Source organism: Saimiri boliviensis, chromosome 8 (genome assembly GCF_048565385.1).
Source record: "Saimiri boliviensis isolate mSaiBol1 chromosome 8, mSaiBol1.pri, whole genome shotgun sequence".
NCBI lineage: Eukaryota > Metazoa > Chordata > Mammalia > Primates > Cebidae > Saimiri > Saimiri boliviensis.
Genome location: NC_133456.1, coordinates 52755692 through 52783641, shown reverse-complemented (window position 1 = coordinate 52783641; position 27950 = coordinate 52755692). Strand labels below are relative to the sequence as shown.

General features: G+C 38.9%; 1 protein-coding gene across 15 annotated transcripts in view; it reads left to right on the top strand.

Moving 5' to 3' along the window:
* CADPS (calcium dependent secretion activator) overlaps positions 1-27950 on the top strand; it is a 473986-nt gene that overhangs the window by 331953 nt on the left and 114083 nt on the right. For 6 of the 15 annotated variants that reach the window (XM_074404482.1, XM_074404481.1, XM_074404479.1 and 3 more), the window contains 7 exons: positions 2978-3114; positions 6482-6669; positions 21623-21724; positions 23421-23484; positions 23883-24006; positions 26353-26421; positions 27291-27308. In XM_074404482.1, the coding sequence (XP_074260583.1) occupies positions 2978-3114; positions 6482-6669; positions 21623-21724; positions 23421-23484; positions 23883-24006; positions 26353-26421; positions 27291-27308 (702 nt within the window). Of the gene's footprint in view, positions 1-2977; positions 3115-6481; positions 6670-8720; positions 8880-21622; positions 21725-23420; positions 23485-23882; positions 24007-26352; positions 26422-27290; positions 27309-27950 lie in introns of all 15 variants that reach the window. The other 9 variants (XM_074404483.1, XM_074404478.1, XM_074404476.1 and 6 more) reach the window with 4 other exon arrangements.

Here is a 27950-nt window from a genome sequence, read left to right as displayed (position 1 = left end):
TTTTTTTTTTTTATTTTTTGCAATATAATAAGCTCAGTAAATACAAGCTCAACGAAACTCAAAGATTTTGTGGAAGCCAGCCACTCTTGTAAACGCTCTTGAGTTGTTGAAACCATTAGAATAATGAGCCCAATTCTGAGTAAATGATAATTTGGGACAAGTAAAATCCAGAGGCTGCTCACTTTACTTGCTGGAAATTCCTGCCACATTAAGCTCTATTCCACACATCGTGTGCAAGGGATCTTAAGGATCATTAAATTGCAGCCGATGACAGCAGGAAGGGAACTGAAAATTCAGCTCCTCTTACACACAGGGAAACTGATGCTCAGAGAGAGAAACAATTCAGCCAACATCCTACAGTTATTTATAAACAGAGCTCAAACTAAAATCCAGACCTCCTAAATCCAGTCCTGGGATCATGCTACAAGTGGATCAGGAGAAAGAGGAAAGAAAAGAAGAAGGGAAAAGGAAGTTCTATGTTGACGTTACTTTTTGAAAACGAAAGCAGGCTGATTTTAGGCTTATTTTTCTATAAGCTTGCTTTAAAATGTTAGTAAAAAATGAAATTGTTCTTCAGATTTACTCTTAGCCTGGAATTCGCACCATAAAGCTGCATTCATTGAGCCATTGTGATGGATTCAGGGGTAGGGAGTGGGTCTGAGCCTAGGTCTTTACATAGAGGAGCCAAGTTGCCTTTTCAGATCAATTTTTCTGACTGGCCAGCAATGTGAAATAGGTCATCAGCAAAGTTTTCAAGAGTTTCAACAAATAAACAGAGTAAGAGACTTGAAACATGTGCCATATTCTTTTATCAGCTACAAAAGAGCCCCCCCTCTTCCTGAGCTAAATGACCAGTTGTAGCATCATAATTGAAGAGCAATAAAATAGCCAAGCCAAACTGGCAGAGAAAGGTTCCGGCCGGTTTGTCAGCTTGCAGCCTTTTCTGAGAAATCCGAGAGCAGGAAGCTGCTGCTAGCCAAAATGCCTGATCTATCTGTTAAAATTGGGAGGCGAGAGATGGATAAGGCTTTTTATGAGGATGAAACAGCATGAGCAATTCGTGTGTGCCCCACGCTTAGTTTTTCCCGAGTTACATTGATCTGGGACTGACAGGTTGGAGGTGAGAGGGCAGAATCTATCATCAGAGGGGATAGAGAAATGTCACCTGGATTGCAGGAGTGTCATTATGCCAGGGGAGACTACAGTTGGAGCAGGTTTAAGGCACTTGCCTTGGGCCGGAGGAGTCACACACATGCCCTAGAAGCAGCTAGCTTTCCGCGCCCCCCTCCCCGGCGACAACTTCCTGGCCATCCTAAGTCAAAGAAGAAATGCAGTTTGGAGACCAAACAACCAAACTGAAAGAAGCCTCCTAGATTGAAGCAGCCAACCTCAAGCTGAAAACACTTTGCTGAGGATCAATCTGAGGCAGTTAATGCAGCAAGGAGGATTCTCTCATATTCTCTAATATAATTCCCACACATGTGATATCCTTTCCAAAAGCTGTGTTTTATTATTCTAATGGAGTGATTTGGCTGTTAAAATACACATTCTTCAACTTGCCTTCTGGAAACCGTTGCTTCTGTAAGTCTTGGGCATAAACGACACATCTCGTTCAAACACGAACCACTCGCTGCTTCTGTAAAGAATGACAATATTATTTTAAAAATCTAACAATAAGGAGGTATAAATTTGACAATACCATGCATTTAGGTTTGAATGATTTATTAATATATCAATAATAAAAGGAGAAATTATCATTTGAAAGTCACACTGCTAAGCATCACCCAAGCTAACAGCCATACCCCAAGCCTGGGAGAGGGAAAGAAAAGCTGCCTGGGACCGAGGCCACGTAGGAAAATATTACCCAAACTACTCCCAAGTCAGAAATCGATTTTTCCCGTGTCCTGACAGCATCGCTACTTCCTGGCAGGTCCCCGTATTCCAGTAGAATGTTGCATGCAAGAGGGTGAATAAAATATTTTGCTTGATTTGATATAAGATTATTTTTCTCCATAGTCTGCATATCAGGAGAGTCGGTAAAGATGAGGTGGAGTGAGCCAATTTCTTTAGTGGAGAGCACCTTCCTTCCTGCCTCTTTAGGATTTGCCTGGTCACACGCGAGTTGAATTCTCTGAGTTATTTTGCCAGTTGAGTATAGTGTATTTTAGTTACACATGTTGAGATTAATCAGTTAGCCCTTAGGAGGTTTTGCCTACAGCCTTCACCCTGAAAGGAAAAGTGTGAATACATTGAGACTCTCAATTCACAATAAATGGCAGATCATAGCCCTTGCTGAGTAAATCTGTTTGTCTCTTTCCTAAGCTTTGCTAACTGAGTACGCACACTATAAGGCAATGTCCTTGATTATCACAAACTAAATTCCCATTTAACTTAATCTCCAGGTTTCAATGAAAATCTTTTTTTTTTTTTATTTTGGAGGGTGGGGACTCAAACCTTTTATGAAAACAAATTGGCAACGGGGATTTGGAAGAAGAGGATACAAATATTGTCACTTTGCTGAAAATCAGCATAACCCTTTTTCCAGATAATCCCAATAATTGCAGAGAAATTGCTGTAGACATAACCACTGGAATGGCAGAATCTATTAAAAACCTACAAAGCTAAATAGGCTATCTTAAGCAAAGATCCGATCTGCTTTCAGTGTTTGGTGAAATGCAGGCGAACTTACGGTCTTGTGCTTAGTTTTTAAAGAACAACATAAATGCACTGGAAATGTGATCATTTGATAAACATGTTGATGCCAATATATTTTTGCCTAAATGCAATAAACTCACCAGTAAGTGATGCAAGTTGACAATGGGAGGTAAAAAAGAATATCTTGGGGATGTTAGTGGGAAGCAACGGGGAAACAGCTAACATTCATAATGTCTAGTGAATTCCTGTGTATTTGAAATGTCAAAGAAAATGTGATGTATTTCTCTAAATTGTGTCTCTCTCTACATGTATAAATGAACAGACGCAGATAGAGCTCAAAAACATGGCATGGATGAATTTATCTCTTCCAACCCCTGTAACTTTGACCACGCTTCTCTCTTTGAGATGGTACAGCGCCTTACTTTGGATCACAGACTTAATGATTCCTATTCTTGCCTGGCAAGTATACTCTTTGGTCTACAGCAATTTAAACATTACATTCTTTTCATTTAAATATTTCTCTACCTTTATGTCAGAAGCTCTTTTCTCCATTACAAAATCCCTTTAACAATTATAAATGTGTTTCCGATTTCCTGGGTTGAGATAGTTTTACTTACCAAAGAAACAAGACTGAGCGGGAGGAAGTTATCAGTAGAAACAGATCCAATTCCCCAGCCTCCCTATCTTTGCTTCCCCCTTTTCAGCTGCTACATGAGAAATATTCCCAAGAGGGTAATCGAGTTTGGCACCTGCTTGTGGAGAACTTGTAAAAATTGTCTCAGTAGCTTAGAGTTTACGATGCCCTTCCCTCCCCATCCCAGACCTGGTAATCCTATCTCATTAAATGAATGTATTCTCTCTGTGTATTTTCTTAAAGGTTAAAATGATTTGTAAATAAACTTTATTTTTCATAAGCTAAATTGATTTGGGTTTGTTTGTTTGGATGGCTTTTTTTTTTCTTCACAATATTTGCAGCATTTTTTCACCCTTTGAGAGAATTTTTTTATGATGCTTAGGTATTTGGAGATTCAGCTATCTATCCAGCAGGAGTATCAATATTTCCTGAAATCCTATTTTAAAGCTAGATATAAATGATTTAAATTCAAGGGAGTGCTATTATATCTTTATTGGATTTCTGAAGATACATTTTTGGCTTTAAACTATCAAATTCAAAAGTCTAAAAAAAGACCCAACTTACTTCCTTCTCAAGCCATAGATTGTTATTTCATTTCTTAAAGGTATGTTATTAATCCCACTTTATAGATGGGAAAGATGAGAGAAAACGATGAAATGTCTTTATATAGAGGAAAATTCTCATCCCTCATTCTAAACACTGAAGTTAATATATATAATATTTATACTACATAATAACTAGGGTTAACGTATTATTGATACTAATATGTATAATGACATATACATATGCTTCTCTAAATGACATAGCTATATCCTAACTCCATTCTGACTAATTTTTATTTTAAATTTCTTTAGTTTTTATACCAAAAGCCAAGATATAAAAAAAATTGTAGATAAAATAGTCTTAAAAACAGAAACAGAATTATGTGGAATAATTTATTAATCTGTATCTCATGAAAGATTCATTGATTATCTCAGGTTTAGAATTCCTTCATCAAAAGAATCTGAACTTTGCCAAATTGGAAAGGAACACATCACTTTGACTTTAAAAAAAAAAAAGAAAAGAAAAAAAGCTTACCTTGCATTGCAAGGCAATTTTTTCCCAAATCTGTTTTATACAATTATGTGATTGTTCACATAATTATAAATGGCATTCATGAAACTTGTAAGAATATGCCTCTGAATTTAAATCATTCCCGTGTGTATATAATCACTGTTCCCTTAAGGAATTTTTTGAGATACATTATTTTCAAGACTTTTTTCACATTATCATTTTTTAAAACAATTTTCTTTGTTTTAAGATTCACTGTGAAGAAGAGTTTATAAATTAGACCAGAAATGAAATATTCAAACTTGCTTTCCATTAGTTACTTATAGGCTTAACATCATGGTCCAAAATCTAAAATTAATTATGAATAGCATAAAACAGCTTCCTTCTCCATTTGTATACCTGTATATATTAGTCATTATTCCAAAATTTCAGAAAATAACAGAAATTAAAAGGACCTTATCTCATGCCTCTATATATTCCATTTTCTCATTATTACAATCTTTTTTTCAGTTAGTTTTGGAGACCGACCAGCAGGGATACATAAATTTTTCTGTGTCTTCGACTGAGTTCCTAATTGATATTTCTTCAACTCTTTTCAAAGCAGCTATTTTGGCATCTACAAAAGACTTGGTGTCATCTGAGTCGTAGAAAATATATTTTAATCTTTCACAGCAGTGTTGTTTCTAAGATTTAGCATTTGGGGTAGCAGATGGAGTGGCAAAGAAGTTGCCTATAGGGGCAGCCCACTGCCTCGACTACTCTCCGCCCTCTGCAGTAACTTATAATTTGAAATAGGAAAGATGCCGTCTTTCGTTGGATGCATCACTGAGCTGCATGTTGTCAATTGAAGATTCTCAGATCCCTAATACAAGATTAGAGCGTTGCAAAGGCCTCTCTCGCTGTACTTCTGTGGCCTCTACCTGGCCCCTGTTGCTTTCTCTTTTTGCCTTTTCTCTCCCAAGATGGAGCAATATTCAAAAGATGACTCAGATAAGACCCTCAAAGTAAAATTAAGTTTATATTTAAAATAGCCCCAAATTTCCAGCTTACAAAATATCACCTAAATTGGTTTATTTCTTGCTTTGAACAGACCCTGAAACCAGAAAATGCAATTTAATTTCAGGCTCTGCCTAAATGGCAACTCACTTGGCCTTTCTGAGCACCTGTTTTCTTAAGTGCGCAATGGGGGTAGCAATTTCCATCTCATCATGCCTCCAAGTCTGCTCTAAATTGGAGATCCGAATTCCCATTCTCTTGTATAGCAGAGTTTGGACTGGTCCCATAGCGAGCAAAATAAATAATAAAAATACAAACAATTACCAGAAGAGAAAATAAAACTCTAAACCAGAGCCCAAGAAGTTCCTCTCAGTTTAATGGAATTATATCTGATTCACAACTCGAAAACTAAGTCATGCTGTTCTCTTTGGAAACTTATGTTATTACCTTCATTTAAAAATTTTTAAAACACTCCTTCCAAAGTGAAAGGATTTATGAAGTCCTGGCATGTATGTAGACCAACCCTAAAATTTCCTCATGCTCTAGAGTAGAGAAAACAAGAAGACTTGGAATAAGACAGAGCTGGATTTGAGTCCTGCCTCTGTTTTGTATTATCTGTGTGAGTCACTTAACCAGGATTTCCTTTTTCATGTCTATGAAATAAACCTTCTCTGTCTACCTTACAGAGTTGCTATAGGGCTCATCTGAAAGTTCTCTGCTAAGCGTAAAGTTCTGTATCAATGTAGAGCATTAATGTCATGACTTCCTCTTTATCAGTAACCACGACTTTGCCGCATCCCCACCCCAGTACTTCTTTAGCGTGTATGGTTCAGTGTTTGAGCAATAGGTAAGACTGTTTCTGGAACCATGCTGTCTGCTAATCCTGCTCCATCACTCACTAGGAAATTTTATGTCTTCCCTGCACTCAATCTTTCCAACCATGTAACAGGGATAACAGAATGTACCTTACTGGTCTATTGTGAGGACTAAACCACAATGTGTTGTACACAGTGGCTGACGCATAATAGTCAATCATTGAGTGTTAGCTCCGGCTATTTTTCAGTCCCCTTCTCCAGCCCAACTTTAGCAGCTCCCCAGAAAACAACCTGTATTTAAAAGAAAGTCTCTCCTTTATTCTTTACATAGGGCTGGTTCAGTCCTGGCCAGGTGTTTGTACTAGACGAGTATTGCGCCCGAAATGGAGTCCGGGGGTGTCACCGACATCTCTGCTACCTCAGAGACTTACTTGAACGGGCAGAAAATGGCGCCATGATCGACCCCACCCTTCTTCACTACAGCTTTGCCTTCTGTGCTTCCCATGTCCATGGGAACAGGTAAGTGGGTGTTTGTGTCTAGAGTTGATCCTTAAGAAAAGGCACTGGCAATGGTTTATGGCTGGTCTTGCTTTTAGTATCTGTTTGTCCTCATTCCTTCAGTAGTAGGCACACACGTACACATACACACAGGACACACACACACACACACACACACACACACACAAAGGGCACTAACTTACTTTCTTCTTAAAATTAATGGCAAGCAGGGCTTGTAGGGCAAGCTTGGAAGTTGGACCAATCCAGGTTCAAATCATAGTTCTTCCATTTACTGGCAATAACCCTGGTTGGTAATTGAGCTCTATGTGCCACGGTTTTCTCATCTGTAAAATGGGATTACTGTATCCTCCTGGGGTTGTCAAGAGAATGCAAGTACACATAAAGGGCTCAACATAGTGTCTGAAACATGGCAAAAACAGTAAATACTTGCCTTTATTTTTGTTATTTATTCCATAATTGCTTAATGAAGACTTCCTTAGTGTCAGTCACTCTGGTACACATTTAGTATACGTGGTGAGTAAAAGCCAGACCTCAAACAAGGGCAGAATCACATTCAGATTGGCGCCCTGACTCTGAGGAAAGGGAATAGAATTCCATGACAGAATTTAATAAAGAAACATGACTCAGAATGGCAAGATGGCAAGGAGGGCCTCCTTGAGGAAGTGATGCTGGAGCTGAAAACTAAAGCATGTGTAGGAGTTGAGTGGTTCCAGGCAAAAGGAACAGCATGTACAAATGTCCTGCAGAAGGAGGAAGCCAAGTACATTTCCAGAGCTGAAGCAAGCTAGGTGAAGCTGGAAGGCAAAGATGATAATAACACTTTTAATTTAACCATAGAGCCTGGAAGAACTTTAGAGATCACAGTCTAATCAACCCCCTCATTTTGTAGGTTTTATATACAAGCCCAGAACGTCAAGTCTCCTGACTCTGTACTAAGTACTCTCTTTCTTTAGACCTTGCCCAGCTCCTGGAGGAAAAGATCCATGTTCTGAATAATGCAAAGCAGCAAATAATTTGAGAACATTGCCATTTGGCTCTGGAGACATGGAATAAATTTCCACGCTGCCACAGCCAGTTAGTTTACTATCTCAATGTATGTAGCCTTGCATTAGTATGAAGACAGGCCTATATTATCTCAAAGTTCCCCAACCAACAGCCAGCAAAGCCACACCCAGGGAACACTAGGTGGCTTCAGAAACCCAGCCTCAGATGCAGAAGTCACTGGTCTGGAGAAATCAATCCAGAATTGACTACAGTTATTTTAAATCAGAACTGTGCCAGTCATCTTCATCTTTGCAAGCTATACGACTAAAATCTCTGTAGGATTTTTCTGTGCTTTTCCTCCTTCTAGCACTGGTGTATTTTTATAAAATGCAACTTCAACATTTAGAGCTAGATAACAATAGCATTGTAGGTTTGAATATTTAACAGGCAACAAGGTTATCATCACCTCCCATTGTTATAAGGTTTGCTAGCCCAGCACGTGACCTTTTATTTGCATAAAAGATACTCATGAAAACTCTGATACCTGGGGGATATCTGTGCATAATTCTGCTTTTTATAAATATGTACACTTTGATGACTATCTGTTACAGCCTCTTGGACTGAATTTTTTAAAGAGAGAGAGAGAGAGAGAGAGAGAAGTTGCATTATATTCTCTGGGTTGTCACACTGTATTCTACATATGTTACTGAATAAGAAAGTGTTACAAAATAATGAAGTGTTTTTGTAAACTCCCTGGTAAACATCATCATGAATTATGATACACATTGTCTGGATTTCATATTGTAAGACTGCCACTTGATTCACAGTTAGGTTTATACATCTTGTCATGGAAACAGTTTTGGATTTCTTATTTTCTTTTCAGTTCTGATTTTCCTTATGCAAGTTTGCATCTTTTTTTTCTTATTATTTTAATTTGAATGCATTTGTGCTTGCTTTTTCATGCATCCTTCTTTTTCTTTCTTTTGTTTATGCATGTGCGTGTGCTCTTGATTCTCCTATGGCTGGTCACACTCTGTGCATGCCTCATGCGACTACCCCCTCCAAAGTCAACAAATGCATGCGTACCTTAGTGGGCTGCCACCAAATACAGACCCTGAAGGGAGCAAAACTCCCTCCCCACCTGAACCAGAGGCTAAAAAAGATACCAAAAAGGAATCGAAAAAAAGAAAAGATTCCAAAACTCAGGCAAATCAAGAGCAGAAAAGGTAAGTTATGTGTGTATTGGCTTGTGTTTTGCAATATCTTTACCCTTTCCCCAAGCCTCCATCCATGCATCACTTCCACCTTTGCAAGCTTTGAGTAATCCTGAAGTCTCTGTTTCTTTAAGCATTTTCAAAGGTGCAATTAAAAAAAAAGTCCTAGCAATGGGAAAAAATGCTGTGAATTGGGACTGAATTTGAGTCAAGTGTTTAGTGACTTTTAAAACACGTTCATATTGAAAAGACTAATTAAGCAATATGTAAACAGAATTGCGAGTCAGATTGCTGTTTTGGTGGCATCTAGTTAGGGGTCTGGTACCTTACCAAGTCATTCATAACAAGCAACCCATGCTTTATAATTTTAAACATATTTAAGGAGCAAATAAAATGGATTGGCATAAGAAGGGCCATTACGTTTATAGTAGTGCCATCATTTTCAGCAAATACCCATCAGTTCCACATTCATCTCATAAAAGAAAATTCATCTCAAATAATGATTTGTAATAATGGCACAAGATAAATTCTATTGCTAAATTAATACTTCTTAGTAGAATCACTTAAACATCAGTATGTAAGGCACTTTTAAGTTCTAAAATTTTGTTTATCCTGTCCTGTTTCCTATGTCCTTTCTTTGTGGTTTTATAAATTGGCAAATTGGTGACCTTTTTTTCCTTTTAAACTAGGTTTACTAATTATTTGCAATTTTATTCTATGTCCTCCTTCACATTTTATACCCTCACCCCAAATTAACAACAACATTTTAAAGCTTTTTGCTGTTGTTGTGGTTTTAGAACTGATGATTTTGATCCTGGCATTGCCAAGCTACCCCAAATTCTCAAGCGTGTATGCTGTATGCTTCTTCATTATAAATTTATTCACTGAATATTCCTAAGTCCTGAAATGTGTACAGTTCACTTGTAGACAGGCCAAATGAAAATGCAAACTTTTGCTTTCTAGAGAATGTGGCAGGCTGTCAATCAGTATATGCGAGTCCAATAGTGAAGGTCAAAGAAAACCCTGATTCCATGTGGCCATTCATCTCCTTCACTGCAATATGTAAGGATAGAGGTGGAATGCAGTTTCTGTTTGTGTTTCACTGTAAAAGTTAGATTGCAAGGCAACAGTAACTTGCAATTAGGGAGAAAGTGCATACAGAATGTTGTAGGTTCCTGAAGGTCAGGTCTGACAAAATGACAAGACTTCAGAGAGGAAGTCTTCCTGGCTGCTGTCCAAGGTGCTGCTTTTGGAAGGCTCAACATCCAAGCAGAGCAGAGAACAAATGGCCACTGTTGAAAGGCACATTGCTTGAACCTGATCTATTTCTTATGCCATGAAAAACTAACCAAAAGGATCTTTATTGGTCCCATTGAGGCTTGTGTGTGTGTTTCAGAATCTATGTTTGCATGGCACTTTTTTTAATAAAGAAGAAATCTTACTAGTGAGTAGCAGTTGTGTAGCATTCTACAGTTTACAAACTGCTTTCAATCATTTGTTATAAAATGTTCAGATCAGCTATTTTTATATCTATTTTGCAGATGATAAAATCAAACATCTGTAAATTTAAGCAACAAACCTAGATGTTCTAAGTCCAAAGCTCTTTCCTTTTGCACTACATAAGGACTATACTTGTATGCTGAGGACCTGAGGGTTAGAGCCTATTCTGTGTAAATCTGGGAGTATTCGATCCCGTTTCTGTGCCTCAGTTTTCTCCTTTCTGTAAAATTAGCAGACTGAATTATAGTATCTGTAATATCCCTTTAACCTCTAAAATTCTCTTCTATGGATTACAGTAACAAGTGAAATAGCCCATCTTCAGGTTCATAAACAAAAGTGTTTTCAAAGATGCAATTTAAATAATCATAAATAAAGTTTAATTAAAATAAGGATAATTACTACCGTTTCATAAGTACTTGCTGTATTCCAGGCACTAAGTGGAAGTGCTGTTGATATATGTCATCTCATTTTATATTTATTAAATTGATATGAGATACGTATCATTATTACCATCACTTGATGAGGGGCTTGAGGCTCACATAAATTCCGTCACTTGCCTGAACTCCCTAACAAATACCTGTCTGAGCCTGATTCAAACATGGATATTCTGACTTTGGCACTTCCATTTGCAACCAATCTACCTTCCCACCTGTCTAGGATTAGCATTTATATATGGCGTGAGATGCCAAACCTGGTCATTTGATATTTGTTTCAACGTTTCCAGGTGAGATGCTACAGCAATCATCTGAATTAAAGAGTAGCCCGAAGATGGCCAAAATTAATATGGCCTACCTGGAGATTTTAGCTTTGTGGAGAAAACCAGAGTTTATCTGGAGTTTATACCACCTAAGGAGAGAGTCTCCTTTGAGCACTAATTAACTGCTTTGGGAATTGGGGAAATCACATTCCAAACATTTCACCAACATGACCAGCATTTGGATGTGGAGATATTATCTATTCTTTGTTCCAGATTTAAAAGGAATTCATGACTCATGAAAGCAATTGCCTTTTAACTGCCTTTAACTGAATAGAGCCCATTCCCACTAAGATCTCAAAACCAGATTCAGATTAGGTAAAAAAAAAAAAAAATTTTTTTAACCTATTATTAACTCAGCATTTCCCAGGCAGCTAGAAATCATTAATGACCACTGAAGAGGCAATGACAAAGTGTCTCCCATCTGCTCTAGAAGCTTGTATGGCATCTCTATGAAAAACTATGCTCTGTGAATCAAAGATACTCAAAACGAGACACATCTGGTCAATCAGGAAGATGTTTGCTGTTCCTAATTTCAAGCACTGGGATATATGGAACCATCCACATGTTTGGCATTTTTTAGAATAGTGCTTCTCAACTGGGGGTAATCCCCCCCACTCCCCCTACCCCCACCACACACACAGGACATTTGGTAATATCTGAATATATTTTTGATTGCCACAGCTGGGAAGGAGTGCAGCTATTTTTACCTAGTAAGTAGAGGCTAGGTATGTTATTAAACATCCTATAACACTAACACACAGGAGAGCTTCCTAAAAACAGTGCCAAAACTGTTAATAATGCCAAGGTCAAGAAACCCTGTTTTAAGCCAAACTTCCTGGTGATGAGCTGATTTTTTCCTTTATATGAATTTGTTGTTTCATTTGCACAAGACTTACCCTATGTCTAAAAGCATAACAGGTACCACCACTGATTTTCAATCTGTGCAGTGATTCTCACACTCCACTGTGCACATAAATCATGTGGGGATTTGATAAGATGCAGACTACTAGGTCCCATCCTCAAATAATTTCATTTGGCAAGTCTTAAATGGATCTGGGAGCCAGGCATGGTGGCTCATGTCTGTAATCCCAGCACTTTGAGAGGCTGAGATGGCTGAATCACAAGGTCAGGAAATAGAGACCATCCTGGATAACACAGTGAAACCCTGTTTCTACTTAAAAAAAAAAAAATTAGCCACGGATGGTGGCTAATTTTTTGCTAATTTTTTTTATTTCTTTGTTTTTTGTTTTTTGGTTTTTTGGTTTTGAGTAGCTGATAGTCCCAGCTACTCAGGAGGATGAGGCAGGAGAAGTGCTTGAACCTGGCAGGCGGAGGTTTACAGTAAGCCAAGATTGCACCACTGCACTCCAGCCTGGGCAACAGAGTGAGACTCCATCTCAATAAAAAGAAAAAGTAATGGAGCTGGGAATCTGCACTTTTAATAAGCACCCCTCTTGACCATGATTCCAAAGCATCTGGTCTTTAGATCACACATATTTAGGATTTTGGTTGTCAAACTAGGCTGCCCACTAGAATCATTTGAAGAAGCTAAAAATGCTAATGCCTGGGCCCCACCTGCAGAGATTCTAATTAATCTGGAATGTGGCCCAAGTATCATGAGTTAAAAATCTCAAGTGATTCAAATATGTAGCAAAGTTTAAGACCCACTAATTGAGGGAACTAGTTTGAACTAACTCTTTAAAACTGAACCCATTTTCACAAAAGAGAGAGGGGAGAAAAAGGAGAATGTGAGCATGTTCAGCTGGTTGCATTTGGCGATCATAAAATCCACAGATGTAAACTGCTACATCTTCTAATTTTTAAATCAGCTTCTAAGGTTACAGTACTTAATTCTCACCATAATATTTTTAGTATTCTTTCTAGATGACATTTAGATTAGCATCACTTTGGTCACTGTCCCACAGTGACAAGGCAATCAAACAGCTCTGATGATTGCAAGTTGCGTCAATGTTCCTTGGATCCCTTTATTATTGGGATTGGAATTTTTTCTCATTTACATTATTATTTAACATTTCTTGAATGCCAGTGCTGCTCTTCACATATGGCCTGTGTAGAAAGTACATTGTATCAGCAATTAAAAAATCTATAATGCCAACCACCCCAATCAAAACTACGCTGCATAGATTAATGAGTAAAACAGATGTACCAGGGCACGAATCTTAAAAATCTCTGAAAGTGTGGTCCAAAGATATCTTTTGGGAGATATATCCAGAGCCAAGGTGCTGCCCATGTTTGGAGACTAGGTGATCCCTTGTGGGTTAGGGTGTGAGTAACCAAACAATGAAATGGAACTCACTTTTCTCCTGTTACTCTGCCAGGGTGTCTAAGTAAGTGGTTTCATCCTCCCTGTTGCCCAAGATAGAACCTTGAGAGCCATCCTTGACTTCTATTTCTCCCCAGCCAGTATGTCACAACAATTCATTTTCTGTATCCTGACAATACCCCTAAGTATCTTTCAAGCCCATCCATTTCTCCCTCTCTTCAATGCCACTACCATAGTTCTATTTTCCCTCCCCTGGACCACAGTGATTGCCTTATTGACTGTGCCCTTGCCTCTAATACTGGTCGTCCCTTTCAATCCATGTCACATAATGGTTCCTTTTTTTTCTTTTTGGTGAATGCCTTCCTAGTAGTAAATGAGTAACATACATTTTTTTTCTTTGACTCTAACTCTCTCCTCTTCCTTTCTCATACACAGGCGCGCGCACACACACACACAAACACACGCACTCTCTCTCTCTCTCTCTCTCTAGCTCTCTCTCTCTCTCTAGCTCTCTCTCTCTCTCTGTCTGTCTCTCTCTGACATTATATCTGGTGCCTCTTAACACTTCTTCCCATAAAGATATGTGGCAAAAACTGTGTAGTGGAGATAGCTCTGTTTTACTGACCTCTGCATATAGCACTCTATATAACAGGCAGGCATGGATGGGGTATAACAAACACCCCCACACTGTTGCTCTCATGTTACATACTGAACACAAGAATTATTGCACTTGCGAACATGAGCATGTCGCTGGCTGGCCTTCCAGTTCTGAGCAAGTGCTGTCCTTGCACATGGCTGAGTCATGCTCTCTAAATTCTAAAGAACTAGCTTTACTTAATAGGAAGTACTTGGAAGAGAAAGTGGGAAAAATTTTCAAACAAATTTCAAGTATAAGTAGGCATCCCAGATGTCCAAGGAGAAATTCTCTTTGGAACTTGTCTCCTTTTAACCCACATGACTCTCTTCCTGACTTTCCCCATAAGAACAACAGATTTTCCCATGGAGACATGAAATCTTGTGAAATGTGCTAAATTATCTATTAAATTGGTGCAATCTTTCTGGCCCATAATAAACCATCAAATAATGTGCATTTTCCTTTTAAAATTCCAACAATGTGTCTTCATTCCATGGTCATTGAATTAACTGGTACAAAAACATATCTTCAGATGTCACACCTCTTTTAGAGTGGATGCAGTATCAAAAAGCCACACATATTACTGGTCTGACCACACCGAATTTTATATATAGTATCTTCAGAATGGAATGTAAAGCTTAATTGTCTATATTTGTCTAGAAGTAAAGAAACACATCTCTTCTCCACTTATTCCTCAAAAAGAAAAATCTATGTAGTGCCATTTTTTTTTTTAATCTCGCTCTGTCACTGAGGCTGGAGTGCAGCGGCATGATCTCAGCTCACTGCAACCTCTGCCTCCCAGGTTCAAGTGATTCTCCTGCCTCAGCCTCCCAAGTAGCTGGGACTACAGGCACACACCACCACGTCCAGACAAGTTTTGTGTTTTTAGTAGAGATGGGGTTTCACCATGTTGGCCAGGATGATCTCCATCTCTTGGTCTCGTGATCCGCCCGCCTCAGCCTCCCAAAGTACTGGGATTACAGGTGTGAGCCACCAGGCCCGGCCTATAGTGCCAGTTTTTAAAAGTGGTCCTCTTAGGGGTAAAATGAATGCTTTCCTGCATTTCGTATACTTTCTCTAATCATCTGTTGTGTTCTTGCGTCATTCAGTACCTGGACTGAGCCTGAGCCACTTTGAGTAACGTCCTTGTGTCTATAGCATCCATAATCTTTGTGATTGTTCACATGTGGAGAGAGACTTCTCAACTACTTTTACCCTTTAATAGAATTAATGACACCTTCTGATACTGTTGGGTTATGACCACATATTTTGAGAAACTGTAGACAAGTCAAGACAGTCCTCACTGGTACATTTTTGTCCCTTTCAAGCCTCATTTGGAAATTAACTGTTAGCCCCAAGAAGCTGTAATACACACTTGTAATGTTGTAAGAACTGCTTATTGTTGCTTCCTATCTTACACTTTATGATACAAACACATTGATATATTTGTTTTAGCAGCGTGTCTGAGCCCCAGGGCATCAGGGCATAATTAGAAAAGGGCATGGGCTGGAAGGAAAGGAGAGGAAGGGGTGAGGCTGGCTTAAGCAGTAACTATGGGATGTGAGGGCCCTAATTGTAATTTATAATTAACATAGGATTGTACAAACCTTACAGATGAGCAAACAGGGCTATCTCCTTTTGAGAAGACAATGCTTTGGTGCTATTTTGAATTTATGGTTATTAATCACTTGAAAGAGACAAAGGAAAACATTCCATGCAAGGATTAAATTCAAAGGTATAATTCTAAAACTAGAAATAATAAAGAGTTAGTTTCTGGGAGAAGTCTTTTTCTTAAGTCAGGTGAAAAGAGGATGTTTGGTCTAAATGTCCTATTTAGGGAGCACTGCAAAGAGCACTTACTAATATGTTCTGTCCCTCTCTGGCCCTTTAATCTCTCCTGTTTCTGGGCTGGAACAATTTCGTAGCAAGTAGGATTCAGTTATCATGCTTGTTTAAGGACATTTTCATGGATCCATAATGCGGTCTGCAGGCATGCATCCATTTGGAGAGAGAGAATATATCATGTTTACGGTGCCTGCACCAGCATATGTGGACATTTGCATTTGGAGATGAAAGTATATTCCCTCTTCAGCTGGAGTTTTACCCCTTGTTGGTAGTGACTGGAGCCTGAAAGCTGGCTGTATGCAGAGCGGTGGACCAGACACTCTTTCCTCTTCTGTTGAATTCATACATTTCTTTTTACACCTGGATTCTGCCCTTAATCACCAAATAGGTGCAATATCAGAGCATATAGATCACTGTGAGCTTTGAATTAATTTAGCATCCTGACCCTCTTAAAAAGACATCTTACCTTTCAAAAGGTTTTGTGGCCCAGCTTTTAACATAATATGGAGAATCACTCCAGCAAGATAATGGATTACTAAGAATCTGTGTGCTCACCTGGGTGTGTAGTGATAATTTAACAACACTAAAGAGGTAAATTCATTTCACAAAACACATTGCATCCTGAATTCCTTGACTACATTGTTAACATTTAATTTCAGATATTAAAATGTTTCACATTAAAAGCTCAGTACTTAATTATATTAATCCTATAATAGATATTAGTTAATAAGCTCCAGCTCAGAAGCACTTGGGAAAAAGAGAACAATTTGCATAACCAGTAACTCAAAGGATGGGCAGCTGGGTTATGGTAGTTTCAATTTGACAAAAAAAGAAAAAGAAAAATGCAACTCTAGATGTATTATTATTTGTGACATGGCTCAAGATGGGAGACTGTGAGGAGAGTGAAGATGACAGAACTGGTGCTAACCACTGTGACAAGAAGTTGAAGAGCAGCCGACATGACATCTTTCCTATCATGCTGCCGAAAATGTCAACTTTGTGAAGGACAGTGAGAAAATGGTTTGCCGAAAACTTGAAAGGTGGATTCCGGAGATGCCTGCCGTGTCAGATGCAATATAGTCTGCTGTGGCTGGAGAGACCCATTTCTGGCTCCAGTGATGGCCTGCAGGTGGGACAGCTTCCAGTCTTCAGCACGGCTCCAAAAATGACTGCACTTGACCTGCATATTGTCTCAAGTTTGCAGGATCATGATATACAAGAACTGAGTTGTTAGCCAGTGTGCAGTTAGGTGGAACCAGAGACCAGGGGCTATGTTTGCGTGTGTATGTGTGCATGTGTATGTGTTTCTAAAACTAAGTTTGAAGGCCTCGTCTATTAAAATTTGGAGCATGGGGAAGGAAGGGATATGTGCTTTGTGAACTTACATCAAATTCAATATGAGTAACAAAAACTAACTCTGGATAATATAAGCAAAGGGGAGTTTATTAGGATGATGCTGGGGGCCTCAAAGAAAGGGAAGGAAAAACTGGAATTAAGTCAGCTATGGAAGAGTAGAAAGCAGGACTGATGCAGTGGTTCATAATGTACATTAGAGTAACCTGGGAAACCTTTAAAATGCCTATGTCAGGCTGGGCACAGTAGTTTATGCCTGTAATCCCAGCACCTTGCAAGGCTGAGGTGAGAGGATTGCCTGAGCCCAGGAGTTTGAGACCAGCCTGGGCAACATAATGAGACCTTGTGTCTACAAAAAAAAACAAAAACAAAAACAAAATTAGCCAGGTGTGGTGGCATGCTCCTGCAGTCCCAGTTACTCAGGAGGATTGCTTGAGCTTGGGATGTCAATGCTGCAGTGACTGAGATTGTGCCACTGTGCTCTACCTTGGGCTGAATGAGACCCCGTCTCAATAGATAGATTAGATATAGACAGACGGATAGATGATAGTATGTCTAGGTTCCACTGCAAACAAATTAATTCAGAGTTTTGAGGATGGGACCTTTCGCAATTCTAAGAAACAGACAAGATCAAAAACTACTGACCTGTAAGGACAGTTCAGTCAAGGCACAGTTGCTGGGACAAGCAAATTCCATCTGTTTCTTCTAGTCTTATATCATTTACTCAATATAAAGATTCCAGAGGAGAGTGTCCTGGTAGCTGAACTGAGGTCATAGACCAGCTGAGATATGGAGTGGCTGTGAAAGGGAGGGGCTGGCCTCTAGGCAGCCCTTCAGCATTAATAGTAGGGGAATAGGAGTGCCCACAATGTGGCTGAGGCCACTCCTCCAAATCCAGGGGTGGTTAGAAAGTGGAAATGGATGCTAAGAAGGCTGAAAGCAAGAAGACCAGAATATTCACAGTCAGGACATGAGAGGGAGAGAGAGTTAGGCTTCTAAAAAGGTGTTCTTTGTAGAGATACATCTCAGCCTGGAATTTCCTAGCTCGAAGTTTAAAATCCAGCTTCACCCCTCCTCTTCTTTCATTCTTTGTGTCTCCTTAAGTGATTTAGTATTCAGAAGGGAACAAGATGGAAAACTAGTTTTATGACAGTTGTAGAATCACCCCCAAATATTTTCAGAAAGATGAAACAAAAGCGTGGCATCTGAAAGATACCAAGATAGTTCTACTATTTATTTTGCAACCAGCACTACTTGGAATGGTACCTTGTAAACAATACAAATGCCACTTTTGGAAGGGATTCATGGATAAATAATACCATGTATCTCTTGCAGACTATCTCGGGTTCCAAATCCACTCCAATCTAAGAGAAAATCTGGAGCCCTGAATCAAATATACCCTCTCTGCCACTGGAAAAGCCACCCACCTAATATTTTTTTCTCTCTATAACAGTGGCTCTTAGGGTGTGGTCCTCGAACCAGCAACACTAGCAGCACCAGAAAACTTGTTAGAAATGCAAGTTCTCAAACCCTACCCCAGCTCCACTGAATCAGCAGCTTTAGGGGACCCATCAATCCAGATTGTCACCAGGTGATGCTGAGGCTCACTCAAGTTTGAGAACCACTGCTCTAGAAAAAGTATCTTGTTGCTTCTGCAGAAATTTTGCTCTCCTAAATATGTAACCTGAATTTTTCAGTTAATAGCGCTATAGAGATCTATCTAAACCTTAGGAGTCAGTGAACAAGAAACTAATGTTTGACGGGATTTTCAAAAGCAGTGAAGTGAAATCAAACAAAACAAAGGGTTCTTTTGCTTTTTAACTGACCTGGTTACAACCTAGGATCTTTGACAAATTGTTATTCCTGTTTATCTTTTCTTCACTTTGTAAAATAGCGTCTCCTGTTACCAATACCATTTCAGAGCAATTCTGGCATCTACAAACAAATTTACATTTTATGTCAAAATCATTCGACATCAAACTGTTTTACACCTGCTTTTACTGGTGAACTCTGTACTTGTCCCTTACAGACTTTGCTTTATTTTTAAGTAAAAATCGTCACACTGACGTAGGGGATCAAGAAACAAATTTAAGAGACGGCAACACTCATTTTTAGTTGTCTATTTTTATTGGAATAGTGAGATTAATGGCGTTCAGAAAGTAGTCCAAGGAGGGGGTGATCAGTGAAGAAGAAGCTGCTGTCTGATGCTTTTAATAATTATAAATGGGAATCATCAGGACAAAAGGAAAAGATATAATCCAATATTAGGTTTGTAATAATATCCTTTGTGGTGAGAATTAACTGAGAAGGCCAAGCCTACACTAAATGTTCACTTTTTATCATCTCAGACACAAAGCAGAAAGCTGCCTTCTAATTGCCTAATTGCTTTGGAAGGCTTGTAGGGTCATGAATGAATGGTTTTATTCACAGAGAGATTTATCTCCTAATAATGACCACAAATATCCTGGCTGTTCATGTTAAATGCTCTCCATGCTTTTTGCTGTCATCTTTAAACCCCTTCTGAACTGTGAAATTACATTTAATAGCATTTTTCTCTGGGTTAATTCTCCACTAAAGAACAAAATGCTTTAAATTGCTCCATTTTCCCCCCAGTTGAGTGTGTGCATGCACACAATAATCATATAAACAAATGTGTGTTCAGTGCATTAACAAGCTGAATTTTGTATAAACAAATGTAAAAACCACAGCTTAAGGAAGTTATAGATCATAGCATATATATGAAAAGTTACAAACAAAAGCATCACATGTTTTGCAGAGGCCAATAAATTCAACCTGAGATCTAACTGTAGATCCATGGACATTCATGTAAAAATAAAATATTTTTGTTGTTGTTAACCGTGATAGCTTGCACCTGTAATCCCAGCTTCTCAAGAGGCTGAAGGAGGAGAATCACTTGAGGCCAGGAGTTCAAGGCTGCAGTGAGCTGTGATCACACTGCTGCACCCCAGCCTGGGCCACAGAACAAGACCCTGTCTCTTAAAAAATTATTAAATAAACTTTGTAAATTAACATTTGAGATTTACCAGAGAATTTGAAGACAACCTACCTGTTGTTTATCATTTTGCCTTTTTTCTTTAGAAGAGTATGAAGAAAGGGACTGAATGGAATTTTGCTGTTTGGGGGTTATTTTTTATAAAGCGGGAGAGAGGAAATTTTCTCATTTTTCAAATAGGGTATTTTTATTATCAAAAAAGAAGGAAAGCTGACTGATTAACCCCTCCCAGGAGGTACATTGCTGTCATTTGCCAAGTCTTTTGTACAGTCAGACTGGTCTAGTATAAAGGGTTTTCCTAACTTATGCTGGATCCTTGAGAAGGCCTATAAATAAGACCATTTGTTTGGTCTCAAGATGACTTGCATTTGCAAACTGAAGAATGTTCCAATAGAAGTTTTATGGTGACACACCAATCTGCAAACTGGCTCAGCCAGTAGTCAAAACAAGTCACTATGAGATCTGGGAAGCTGAAGACTTTGAGTGGGTCAGATTATCCTGCATCTAGTTTGAAACAGATAAATTTGAGCTATAAATATATAGCCTTCCTTTATATTTTCAACTCGAATGGTCCGTAACAAATAGGGGATATATGTACACACCTAAAGGTGACACAGAACCATGAGGATACGATGAGCAAACTGAAATCACTTATTTAATCTGGAGTTCTTTTTATTACAATGAGTAATAGTTTACTAAAATTGGAAAACATGATTTGTTCTTCAGTGAATACATGAGCGCTTAAATAAAGCCAAACATCTGTAGTTATAAGCAGAAAATTGAGCAATGTAAGATGTTTAACACGGGGAAAGACGAACACTTACAAGGCATCTGATTTTCATAGGAATTTGTGTAAATAATTCAGGGATCCCAAATCCAAGTGCCTGCAAGAGAGATAGGTAATACAGTTTAGCAATGTGGACCAGGTGAGTGCTTGCCCCAGGTAAGGAAGAAGCTGTTAGCCAAGCAATTAATAATGCCAGTTGTTTCACATTTTCAAAAAAAAAAAAAGAATCAGAATTCTAAAACTTCCCTGATTTTAAAAAATGTTGCCAAGTAGTTCAAATTTCTTAAGAAGCTGTGAGCCAAACAGAACAAGTTCAGGGGCTGGACTTAACCAGCAAGCCACCAGTTGTACATTTTACCACTTCACAAGAAGTGAGCTACAGCTCTGCATGTTTCCAAAATGATAACCCAGACGCAAGCCAGCCCTTTTGGAATCCAGCCCTGAATAGCTGGGCTTCTCCTGAGGTCACATCTATCATTGTAGTTGCTCCTTCTAAAATGGACAGTTTCCTCCTGTTAGAGATTTGATTTGATGGTGTCAGCATATGAGGTTCCCGTCATTTCATGACATGTCTTCTTTCAGGCCTGATGGAATCGGAACCGTAACTGTTGAAGAAAAGGAACGTTTTGAAGAAATCAAAGAGAGACTCCGAGTTCTGTTGGAAAATCAGATTACACATTTTAGGTAAGGATCTGGGGCAGGCGTCCCCAAACTACAGCCCGCGGGCCGCATGCGGCCCCCTGAGGCCATTTATCCAGCCCCCCGCCGCACTTCAGGAAGGGGCACCTCTTTCACTGGTGGTCAGTGAGAGGAGCACAGTATGTGGCGGCCCTCCAACGGTCTGAAGGACAGTGAACTGGCCCTCTGTGTAAAAAGTTTGGGGACGCCAGATCTGGGGCTTGAGGGCTTTGATTAGGAGATGAGAGTGGAAAGGGATAAATAGAAGGCTTAATGTTGCAAAACTGTAAATCTACCAGAGGATAAATTGGATATTTGGAAATAACTGAGTAGAACAAGCAAACCAATCAGACGTGGTTCCGCAATAACCGGGAAAACTTTGCATTCTTACGTTCATGTTATTTCCACTTAAAGAGCAAATCCTGCCATGTTTGAGCTGACTGTGGTCATCAATCTGTTACAAAAAGTTGAATTTGAAGTTTCTTCAAGATTCCTAAGTTAAAAAAAAAAATCTTGTGAATCATAACATAGTGAACAAGAAAAGAAGGCAATGGTACTCCTAGGAGAGTCTTCATTTTCTCCCCTACCTCAGAAATACGACTAGCTGACTGCACAGGTGAAGAGTGAACCATGGATCTGCCTGGGTGGATTGAATCTTCCCTGCATACTCGTAAGAGCCAGCAGATTCTGCACTTGAGCCTTACACCGCATTACCCACTTCTCCCTTGGAGCAAATTAGGTGTTTTTAATGCCGTTCTGGTGGTTCTGGACCAGAGATCCCGAAATAGAAACTGAAAAATAATAATAGCATTTCTAATGGTCCCTATTGATTAAATACTTACTATATGCCAGATATACAACTGGAGGCTGGAGAAGTAGTAGCTCATGTCAGAAAAGCTTTGTAAAGTAGTTATCATAATCCTCATTTAAACCAGGAATAAAATGAGACTAAGAGAGGTTAAGGAACTTGCCCAAAGCCAGCCAGCCAGCAAGTGGAAGAAGTGGGATGCTTACATAAGATAGTCTGGGTTTAAGTAGCCATGCTAGTCTCTCTGTCCCATGCACAGTGTCCTGAAGGGCCAGTGACAACCTGAAACCAATCACTGGAACTTATAGTGGTACCTGACATAGTTTTTTCCGTGCCATCAAAATCCTCCTGGATAAATCTTTATTGATCTTACACTAATATGTAAAGTGCATTACCAGTAGCAGAAGATCCGTAACAATAGCAAACTGTAAGCAGGGAAGGACAGCTAGCAGAATCAATAATTTGCTCTAAATCCACTTTTCTATTCCATATATCAATCTTTTGGGGACTTAAGTAAATGTATTTGAATTTGAGCCAATTCCATCTAATACTTTTTTAACGCCAGTCTCAATAATAACATATAAGGTCACATTTGAGCTAACGAATAGTTCTCCTTCACAATAGAAATCTAAACAGAGCCTTATGTCACCACTCTGAATATTCTTTTCTGCTGCAGACATTTGCAGAGTCCCTCTTTAGTCATTATTCACACATACACATATATACATTATATACACACATATATGGTGTGAATTCAGATTAACATAACACAACGTGACAAAATAAAAAGCATTTTCCATTCCTCAGAGAGAGTTGCTATAGGAATCAAATTGCAGCATATTTCATGCTAAAATGTAATAATTTAGGCAACCTGAAGAATTTTGTCTTTTTTAGGTATTGCTTTCCATTTGGTCGACCTGAAGGTGCTTTGAAAGCTACTCTCTCACTCTTGGAAAGGGTAAGAATAAAAGTAAAAGATAGATCATATATATATAAAGAGACATAAACATAATTGTAATGAAATGTTTTGGTTGAATGACCTAGTTGTAATTTTTGTAGGATTTGTTTACCATTCAACAAATATCAGAATAGAAGCAAGGAAACTGCCAAAACTCATGATATTCTATCTTCAAACTCCCAAATAGGATATACTGAAGATATGTTCCTAGCCCTTTCCTGATTCATGGACAGCCTTTGCCAGCGCTTTGCAATTCTGGTGCTTTCTCTTTAAGCATGGCTCTCAATCCGTATTAAGTCACAAAGAACTGATTTTAAACTTGCACACTTCTAAGAAATGTGGATGAATGACATGTTTGCTTGAACCTTCTTAATAATCCTTCTTTTTTCTACTTCAAGGTTTTGATGAAAGATATTGTTACCCCAGTGCCACAAGAGGAGGTAAAAACAGTCATCCGTAAATGTCTGGAACAGGCTGCGTTAGTCAACTATTCTCGGCTCTCAGAGTATGCCAAAATCGAAGGTAAGGCTCCCTTCTGCCCCCAGTTTTGAATTTAAATTTTGATATGCCTCCCTGGGGAAGTCTTTCTTTTTTCTGAAGGGCACCCGAAAACAGTGGTCCATCTTAGTATATTAAGCTGAAACCTGAAAGCACTTGAAATGTGGAAGCTTCCTTGACTGTGGCCAAGTAAATGAATTAAAAGACTTTACAGGGGCTCAGAAAACAGCCTTTGTAAGGGAACAATATTGAAAATAAGATGTTATCAGATAACTAAGTTCCTTCCGAGAGTCTGTGTTGGCCCCAAATATCGGCTCTGTGGCTGATGTTTTCCAATGAAAGGGTTCTGTAGAATTGCCACCTTCTTTAAACAGAGGAAAATAAAGCAGTCTGTTGTCCGTTGCTGATAGCATTGGAAGTGACACAAGAACTGAAAAGAACAAGATCAAGGTTTTGCCTAACTCTTTCTTGCCCCCAAAAGTACCTTGTCTTTTCATAGTGTTTCAAGCTCAACGGAAGGTTAGTGCTGAGCCATCTATGATGGCTCTGGGGCTTTAGATCTCATTCATTCTTGTTACACCAGACCTTCAAAGCTTGTTACCACTGCCCTCTCAAGTTTTAGGAAAGCGGTCACTGATGACCCAGTAATCACCAAAGGTGTTTTGAGTAAATTCTACCTGAGAAGATATGGTTCTCTGGGACCTATTTATTCATGAAGGTATTAATCACTTTTCATTGTTACCCTGTTGGCTGCTATAGGGTGATTTGAAAGCCACACCCAACTTGACCAGTGGTGTAAGTGTGTAAATGTGGAAGTTCTGTGTGCAAAACTCGATGTGTCCGCATTCTGGAATCTGATGTTATCTCACACATGAAACACACCTGACTAAAACTAGCAAATGCATATTGTCTGCCTCAAGACAACTGGGGAGGGGGGGAAGAAACTAACCAACCACCCAGTCCACATCACTTACTCTGCCAAAAACCTTGTTTCCTTAGAGAATTAGGTTAAGATTATATCAAATTCACAGTGTTCCATACATTACATGTCCTCCCTCTCTCAATTTTGTCTGTCTGACAATGCAAATTGTGTACCAGTGGTAATGAATTCATTGTTATGCATCCAGGGAGAAACACTTAAGAATTGGGCACTAAAAGGATGTTTATCAACTCTTGACTTGGTAATGAGTAACAAAAATAGAGGAACAAGAGGTCGTTGAAGGGCTATATTAGCAAATAATTATTCCAGCATTTACTGTCCCAGGACGTAATGATTGGTTGTATTTGGTAAAGTCAGCCAGGTACCTAATAATTCCAGGCAAGGCCAGAGTTGGGATGGGATCAAGAAACGTTCTGTTGCCATGGCTGCTGCCTCATAGGTCTTGGTCTAGCTATTACTAGTCTTTTGGTAAGATCTGCTCTCTTCTTTCAGATAAATCTATCCAAAAACAAACTTTAACATCTGTAAGTAAAAATGCATTCATTTCCAAAGTAGATCAGCTGGTCTGTAATTTCCTTTTGTGCCTCAATTCTTCTTGGTTATGTTAATTATCTTTTGCACTGTGACTTTTAGGTCTGGGGATTCTTTGAAGAAACCAATCCTTTTTTTTCAACTCTCTTTTCAGAGAAGTACCTCATTCCACACTACCTGCTCTCTTCCGCTTCTCTCCTTCCTTGTCCGTGATTGGCTCAGCCACTTTAATGTGACCTCTGTAAAAGTGGCTGAGACACCAATTTCAAAGCATGCTGGGATTGTTAATTCAGACAACCCAACATCCTCTGGCTGCATGTATCGGGTTTTCTTTCATGAACATAGTCCACCACAGGCTGAGACATTGCAGCTTGAAAGATATTACTACCAGACAACTTTCTTTTACAAGGCTCTGATCCTACCCTCAGAAAGGAAATCTTTCATGTTTTACGTTTGAGCCCCTCTATGAGAATTAACAGCTTAGTTATCTGAGAATTCTGGAAAGAAGTTGTAGTAATATTGCTGGAGACTATGTTTATGAAGAAATACCTCAAGAGCCTTAGATACTAAAGTCTGAAATCCTTAGTATCTTGGAGCCTTCAATCAATGAAATTTTGTTTCCCTCTACTCATGATGTTTTGGTCATTGTATTCTTGCAAACAGCTCTAAAGAGACGTGTAAAATCATGGTCACAATCTCTCTCGTGACTCACGGCATGCTGAATGGTTAATCCAGTAGATCTCCAATTTTGAAGCTCCTTTTTCTTTTATCCTGTGTTTATCCCAAATACTCTGTGGCTATTTTCCTTTGAGCTAATGTAACGTTTTCCTCTAACCTATGACCTTTAACCTCTTTACCTCTGACCTAAGCCTCTTGCATGCCCAAATCCTCTTTTATAGGGAAAAAGAGAGAAATGTATGAGCATCCTGTCTTCTGCTTGGCCTCCCAAGTGATGGATTTAACCATTCGTGAGTACCTACCACCTCCTCACCATGCTGTCTTCACTCTTTCTGTTTTCATTATTTCAAGAAAATCCAGATCCAAACCAACTCACTCTCCTTGCTTCAAGTTTTTTAGCATTGGCTTGTCTGTTGGTTCTGTCTGTGAAACCCAGTGTGAGAAGTCCAGTCACTTTTTATCAGCCTAAAACAGGTTAGACAATTAAGCCATTTGTTTGTGATAAACTCAGATTTGTCTGTAAGTTTTTCAGTTATTCTCTGTCTGTGACCTGAATGCATTTTTACTTTGCTTGTGTGTAACCCTAATTTGTAAAGTGCTTGTCACTGGTACACAATCAAAAGGTAGCAGCTAGGCCGGGGAGCAATGCATTAGGTGTCAGATAAAGGACATTTGGGGCGAAATCATGCCTTCTTTCCCATGTTTAAAATGCCACACTATTATGGGTATGAGATCACACCAGGTGGTCCATTCTCTGTAAAAATTAGATCTTATATGCCTCCTGTCTGTTCTCTATCAAGCTGGGAAGTTTTCCTTGTTCCCTCTGGAGATTTTGACTTGTCCTTGTCCTCTAAACTTTGCCTAGAACATATGACTTAATTGTCACTTGAAGAGTTCATGTATGTTTCATAGCTTGATTTCACATTAAACTTAATTTTACTAATTTTCTATTTGTGCAGCATTTTCCACCTCTGTGAAGGAGCCTTTTTTTGCTGGCCCCCAAACTTCGGGGCGGTGGGAACCCAAGGGCAACCTTTTCTTTCCAATATCATGTATCACACATAAGTGGGGGGCATTTTGGTCCACTTGCTCATTAATTCTGCATATGTGTTCTTGTTTCTCTCTCTTCTCTCCTTGTTGTGCTCTCTCTTTCAAATAGAGAATCAAAAGGACGCAGGTGAACCAATTGTATATGCATTATAAATTATCAGGACTGTTGAGTTATATTCAGTTTTTGTTTTTTGTTTTTCAATAGCTCCTTAAGGTATGGACTCCCAGAGAGCCATGTGGAGTTGCAATAATACTTAAGGAGTTAATTTGTGCTGTCTAAATACATCTCATGCCCATTTAATGTTGACTTTCATAGAGTAGAATTTCTGAAAAGGCATAAACTTTAAAGGAATAGAATTCTGGTTTGCTGCGGAGCTTCATTTCATCTTTGGACATAGGATTCCAGTGATTTGGCCTCATGTGCATTTTTTTTAAAAGTTTTTTAACCAAATGAATCTTCCTCCTTGTTTTTATTTTCTTTTTTCTGTTTTCTGCCCTCTTGAGAAGTTTGTGTTCTTTGATGAATGTTTATCAGCCAAGACAGAGAGAAGTTTTGTCGATGTTGTTCTTGTATGTATCGCGTGATAAAGCAGGAAGCATGGACGGGATGACCGAACAGGGACTGTTGCTGGAGGTTATATTAGAGGAAAGCTCTTGGAAAGTTCTGGCTTTGGAAATTTTCTTCTTGTTGGTCCCCAAACTTCTGATTCTATTTTGAGGAGAGATCTGACTTAAAACTTTGGTAAATTAGAATACTGATCATTGTTTT